This window comes from Arachis ipaensis, chromosome B05 (assembly GCF_000816755.2).
Source record: "Arachis ipaensis cultivar K30076 chromosome B05, Araip1.1, whole genome shotgun sequence".
Taxonomy (NCBI): Eukaryota; Viridiplantae; Streptophyta; class Magnoliopsida; order Fabales; family Fabaceae; genus Arachis; species Arachis ipaensis.
This window is the reverse complement of record NC_029789.2, coordinates 4,333,781-4,340,330: the sequence shown is the minus strand read 5'-3', so window position 1 is coordinate 4,340,330 and position 6,550 is coordinate 4,333,781. Positions and strand designations below refer to the sequence as shown.

The 6,550-nt window shown below is 32.8% G+C and overlaps 1 protein-coding gene across 1 annotated transcript in view; it reads right to left on the bottom strand.

Moving 5' to 3' along the window:
* LOC107642561 (beta-galactosidase 13-like) overlaps positions 1-4,147 on the bottom strand; it is a 5,099-nt gene extending 952 nt beyond the window's left edge. Inside the window, exons 1-18 of the mRNA XM_016345955.2 lie at positions 4,049-4,147; positions 3,757-3,852; positions 3,531-3,643; positions 3,361-3,427; positions 3,184-3,276; positions 2,932-3,075; positions 2,751-2,845; positions 2,568-2,673; positions 2,377-2,461; positions 2,127-2,245; positions 1,881-2,045; positions 1,613-1,791; positions 1,397-1,503; positions 1,198-1,307; positions 988-1,095; positions 805-906; positions 541-686; positions 7-352 (exon numbers count right to left, since the gene is read on the bottom strand). Coding sequence (XP_016201441.2) covers positions 7-352; positions 541-686; positions 805-906; positions 988-1,095; positions 1,198-1,307; positions 1,397-1,503; positions 1,613-1,791; positions 1,881-2,045; positions 2,127-2,245; positions 2,377-2,461; positions 2,568-2,673; positions 2,751-2,845; positions 2,932-3,075; positions 3,184-3,276; positions 3,361-3,427; positions 3,531-3,643; positions 3,757-3,852; positions 4,049-4,096 — 2,229 coding nt within the window. The 5' untranslated portion in view covers positions 4,097-4,147. The remainder of the gene's footprint in view (positions 1-6; positions 353-540; positions 687-804; positions 907-987; positions 1,096-1,197; positions 1,308-1,396; positions 1,504-1,612; positions 1,792-1,880; positions 2,046-2,126; positions 2,246-2,376; positions 2,462-2,567; positions 2,674-2,750; positions 2,846-2,931; positions 3,076-3,183; positions 3,277-3,360; positions 3,428-3,530; positions 3,644-3,756; positions 3,853-4,048) is intronic.

Sequence of the window (6,550 nt, the reverse complement as noted above, 5' to 3'; positions counted from 1 at the left end):
TTTTACCTGTTCAACCACCTTCTGGCTATTTGGTGAAGTGCAGTTTCCAGGGAACAAATGTCCACACTCGCCTACCGGATCACCATAACTTGCAAATTCTACATGAGTAATTATTTTGTTCTCAGGACACGCCAAGTTTGCTGTTGGTTTTGGATTCTTCACTTTGGTGCTTACCACGCCCAGATCTCTCCTCCATGTCTTCACATTTGGTGGATAATCTTCCCTTACTATGCTGCAAATTGTATCTCTATTGACGGTTTGGATCTTGATACCCTCTACTTTCCCTCCCATTTCCTCTAATACAACTATTAGATTTTCCTTTGGCTTCAAGAAAGCTCTTGGGATATGATATCTGGGAACAAAAAATATTGAAATAAGAGTTTAAGTTTCATGTAGTTGTTGTATATCTTGCGGATTGCATGTTCTATCTGTCCACTTTTAAGTGTCATTTCTCGGCTGCATTTGGAAACAGTTTCCAAATACATCCAAAAAATGACACTTAAAAGAGGCGGAAGTAATATTATATAGCACATTACTGACATGCCCTGCGAAGGATTTCCTAGAGGAGAGAGGTATGATGGCCAATAACGCCCAATGCTTTTTCCATTAACCCAAACCATGCCTTTGGACATGGTTTCCATTTGAATAGCAACAGGGTCATTTCCCTCAGGAGCATCAAAGTTAGCCTGTTATTGATGGAACATACATTTCAAGCATTAGATAAATTGGTTCTTTACCTATCATTTTGATTTCAAATTCATGTTCTCCTTTGTTACATGATCATGTTTTACCAAACAAGAATACCTTGTACCATGTAAGAGCCGCCCCCTTGTCGGCTTTAGTCCACTTAACCTTCTGAGAACCCTGCTCTGTGAAAATGTTATTTTTTTCGCCATCTAAGCTGATCTGCAACACAATTGTAACTTTATGTCTCAAAACTATCCACTAGGGAATAATTGTGTGCATGTGAAGTACTTATTGTCACACCTTATGTGACCATCCTTTTCTCGACAGATCAAGAGGACTAGTTTTAAGGCCAAGCAGGGTTATAGCGCGCACACCAGCGACCCTGTGCTCCAAATAGGATCCGCTATCCTAGAGTGATTAAGAAAGACATATTTTGAGTTCCTAGACCACTCTGCTTGGGAGAAAAGAATGAATAATAAATGAGGCAACAAGAAGTTATGAAAGTATTACAGGGAACCCAACAGTTGCACCCAAGATTGATATGTAATTTACTCCTGGCTTCAAGGATATCGGTTTTTTGAAGACGAAATTCTTTCGTATAAGGGTCCCATGCCCAGATCCTATGATAACAGTGCAAATTGAGAGATGTCAAGGCCAAATTGAAGATGAGGCCTGGAGTAGAGGACAGTCTCTTTAGAAAGAATATTACCTATGTATTCACCATTCACAAATGCATGCAAAAGGTGACCAAGGGATGTTATTTCAAGCACCAGGCGACCAGTTGCCGAGTTTAACTGAGTAGCGTCCAACTTTAAACTGCCCCATGGAGAAAGAACACCAACAGATTCATTGAAAGGAAAGGCAAGTCAATCCAGTGAGAAGTTCAGAACCATTTCTTGATATTCTGGTAAGGATTTCCACTTACCTTGTTGTAAACCATAGATAATCAGAATCATCCTTGGTTGTGCTGAAGTGCTCCAAAGGCTCTACAAATTTAAGAGGAGAAGTATCTGGGGTAGGAATGGTCTCTTTGAACATTGTCCATTGGAGATTATTGGCAATATTTGAATCCTTGTATCTTCTTTCATTGTGTTGGGAAACAATCTAAGTAAAATTGAATCAGATTGAACTAAAGCTTAGCTTGGCATCAAGCTCACAACTTAGAAAGATGAGAACATGAACGTGTATACTACCATTCTTGAGTTGTAGACAACTATTTTGCAGTCGGGGAGTATGCTTATAGAACGCGGCGGCAGGTAATATTTGACTCCTCTAAATTCCACAGTTGCATCCAATAAAGTGTTGTTGTTAGACAAGAAAGCAGTGCATGTGTTTCCTTTCCCCTCATAAACTCTGGCCTACAAACAAAGAATTCCCATAATAAGCAACAATGCAGCCTAAGACACTGATGTAAACTACTCCATAGTTCACAGGCCTACCTCTGTATCATCACTGAACTCTTGCAGTGATGGAGTTCCCCACAATAAAGCTTTCTGGCTAAGTTTCAAAGCGTCGTGCAAGTTTCGCAGATGCCCCCATTTTGGTTCCCTCTGCAGTCCTAAATTCACAAACAAATGCACCTCAGACATGAAGAATGCTGAATTATGGAGTGTCTAATAAAGGTTCATTCTGCAATCTAAAGCAACCAAAATAAAAATTTTATGAGGGTCCAAGTCCAACATGCCTAACCATATTCATCAAGAGGAGCTTCATCATAGTACCGAGTTGTTATGAAAGACGACGTTGTTCGTCCAAAATTCGTTCCACCATAATACTGTCAAGCAAAAGATAAACAAAAGTGTTATTGGAAATGGAAATCTTTTTGGATTCTAAGTTTCACAGCTAAACTTTGCAACATCCATTATTGAAAAGCTATTCACCATATAATAGTTAGCAAGAGTTCCATTCTTAGAGAAGAATCTAGCAATGGAGAATGCAATGTCTTCAGCAGTTCTTTGTGATGGAGGATCTCCAAATGCTCTATACCTGTAATGAGATTGTGATTCCAAATGAATAAAGTACCTAGCACCATTTTAATGTCATCACTTGAGTATTACACTTACTGTGCTGTCCAATTCTCAGTCCATAATATTGGTTTATTAGGACTGTTGGGGCCAACAAAAGTATCTCCACAGTTTCTTCCATTGCAAGTATTTATCTGCGCAATCGTTGTTGATTTCTTCCAATCAATTTTTCATTCAGAAGATAAAAAAGAAGCCATCATAGAGGAACTGCATGACCTACCACTGAACCTGGTGCATCTGATTGCTTGCACATAATCCATGGAACTCCAGTGTTTAGGCCAACTGCCATGTCTCCTGCCCAATGGACGTACGCCGTTCCGTGTTCTTTGTATGCCTTTTGAACTGTGTTATATTCATTTTCAATCTGAAAAAGAAAAAAAACAGCAGTGAAAATGTAAAGCTTGTGTTTTGATCAAAGGTACATACTTGTTATTTTGTGAACTTTAATTTAATTCTCACTTCAATTGTTAACCTGTGACAAAATAATTGGACCTCCTTGAGAGGCAAAAAGCTTCTCATCCATCATCTTTTTTATGATTATTGTGGTGAACTTTTCCATGTGATACTGCATATACAAACACAATCAAGTTCATTTATGCCATTTCAGGAAGAAATTCTGTGACTTAAAGCAACAAGTTAGAGCAACTACCATGAAAGGTTCATTGTCTGATCTGAATGTAATGTTGGGAACATGTTTTAACCATACTGGCAATCCTCTGAAATGTTGCCAACAATGCAAATTGAGAAGAACATCAATGGTATTATATAGTAATTTCAATCATTAAGTTAGAATTAAGAAACTAAACTTTCATTCCATACCCATAATTCCATTCAGCCTCTATGAATGGCCCAACTCTAAGTGTTGCATACATACCACTCTCCCCAATTGTCTTTATATATTTCACTAAATCATAGTCTCCTTCAAAATTGAACTGCAATAGGATAAGAAACACTAATCTATTAGCATTAATTAGCCTACTTAAAAGAATAATTAATAAAATAATCTTACACAAACTTGGTACTAAAACACTTTAGACATGATTACTTGGCCTTGTACTGGTTCATGAATATTCCAAAAGACATAAGTCTGAATCACATTTAGCCCTCCTTCTTTGGCTTTCTTGAAAATGTTTGGCCACATCTAATCAAAATAGATGAAAGTATAGCAAATGAAACATATAGTAAGTCTCCATGTCCTTGTCAAAATTAAAAAGTAAATTATACTCGCATTTATTGAATTTATGTAATATATATATAACAACTTTTCGTTTATTAATAAAAAATAGGAGTGACATTATTATATATACATAGACAATATGGCAAATATGCATGTGTACCTCAGGGGGGCAACGAGGATAATGAATTGAACCAGAGAAGAGAAGCATTCTTCTGCCATTGATGAACAATGACTTCCCATCATAAGTAACACCCTTGGCTGGAGTAAATATTAGAATTACAAATTTTCATGATCGCTTATCTTAACTTATGATGGTATGGATAAAATTTTGTCAATTTATATTTCTTATTCATATGACATCTTTAGTAGAACAATAAATATATTGGATGTTTAATTTATTAGGTGCGTAGATGGTTATCCTAATATTAAGATTTAGGTAGGTAATTTGACAGTGTATTGTGTTTTTACTTTATTGGATCAATTTTAGAATTCATTGTTCATATTATTCACAAAAACTATTGTCTACCTAGTAAAATTCATATTAGAATAACCATCCGCACACCTAGTGAATTGAATATCTGATGTATCAATTATTCACATTGTTTAATATTTTCATTGTCTACCTATAGTCCAAACGTTGTTAGAGTATCAAATGTTAGAGTATAAAAATTGCATGTCTCAATCCTTTTAAATTTTGATTTGATGAAAGTAAATAAAGCAAAATTGTGAAGAAGCTCAATACTATGCTTGTTAAACTGATTGAACCTAACTTTCAACTCCCTAGCTCCCTCCATCAAATTTTGACCTAATATTGTTGAAGATTCTTTCCTGTTGACCAAAAAGTTTGTATCTATTCTATTATATAAAAATCGGATGTCTGCACTTAATGATGAAACTGACGTGGCATACTTCGGAGAGTGTTTCCCGATTTAATTGTTTTAATTCATTCAATACAATTTATTACACTAACTTAATTATATCAATTAATTGATTTGATTAGATATTTAAATATTTCTTTTCTTAATATAATTTATTATAATTTATATTACTTAATTAATTATACTACATTAATTATAATTCGTTATATTAGTGAATTAGTCTTTTCATTTATAAAGTCTAAAATAAAATAAATAAATTGTTATTTATTCTAATTAAATTTGTTTATATACTATATATGAATTAACGTCTATTCTATTATATAAAAATCGAATTTCTACACTTAATAGTGGAGCTGACGTGACATGCTTTTGAGTAATAATTATAATAATTAAATCAAATTAAATTATATGTATTGAGTCAAATTCAAATAATGTGAATTAAATACTAAACTAAAATATGATCATTTCTTACTTATTCAAATTAAATGCAATAAATACAAATTAATTTTGTTAGATAATCATGATTTTCTGGTCTTCTATATATAGACGGCCAAACAAAATGATAAGAATCATCATTTTTATCGCTTTTGCTATTTCAATTCTTCTTTTCTTCTTCTTTTTTCTCTTTATATAAAATTTCTTTTATGAATAAATGAGAAGGTATGGATGAATAATGTTTCGTTGATTGTTTGTTTATAACTCAAAAATGTCTCAATTTAAGCCTTATCGTTGCTGATGGAATTGGATGACAATATGCTCGGCATACTTGCGGCTTAAGAAATCAGGTCATGTGCTCGAGGTGCACCGATATAAACTTTTGGAGCACTGCGTTGAATTCATTGTATAGCTACAGCAAATTATGATATAGTGAAAAAACGTTTATGCATGCATGCTATTCTTCTTTATATATGTATCCCTCTATTTTTACAATTCACATCTTTATATATTAAATTCTTTTTGATATTATTTAAATTTGATAATTTTTTTTTATTTTTACACTTCTAATCATTTTTTGTCTTAATATTTTGTTCTCATCAATTTCTATATTTTATTTTAGGTTAACTTTGTAGTTCAAATATAATCATTTATGTCATTATTGAATGTTATGAAATTGACCTGATATTAACAATAAATAATTTAAAAAAGGTATTTTTTGAAATAATTCACCTAAATTTAAATTATTACATTAAACAGATGATGATAAATATTTTTGTATTAAATCTCTTATAAAAGAAACTTATTGAAATATATATGATTATGATTAATGGTTATAATTGGAGTTTTTATTTTATTCTAATTTTTTTCAAAACATATTTGCCTTATTTAAGTTTTATTTTTTTATTAATTGCTTTTTTTTTGGTATACTTAACTGTCATTAGTTTATATCAATTAAAATTTATACCTTAAATAAAATAGTTATGTGTCTAAAAAAATGATGAAGTCTAAAATAAAATAAATAATTTATTGTTTATTCTAATTAAATTCATTAAATTGGATGACGCATAGCAACGCACACGACGGCGGAGCAGACACGACAACGATAGTGACTGGGTAGGTGGAATAAAGGCGACGAGATAGAAGTTGCATGTTCTTCTCTACTGCATTCGAAAGCAAGTCAAGCAATATTCTATTCTTTTAGGTTTTTGGGAGTAAGATCACAGAATTGAGGGCAAGAAAAGTTAGGTGGCTATTTGGTTTTTCAAAGGTTTTTTTTTTTTATTCTAGATTTTTAAATACCTAAAAGAGCACCGTGTTAAAGATGGTATATCCTTCATTTTTTTAAT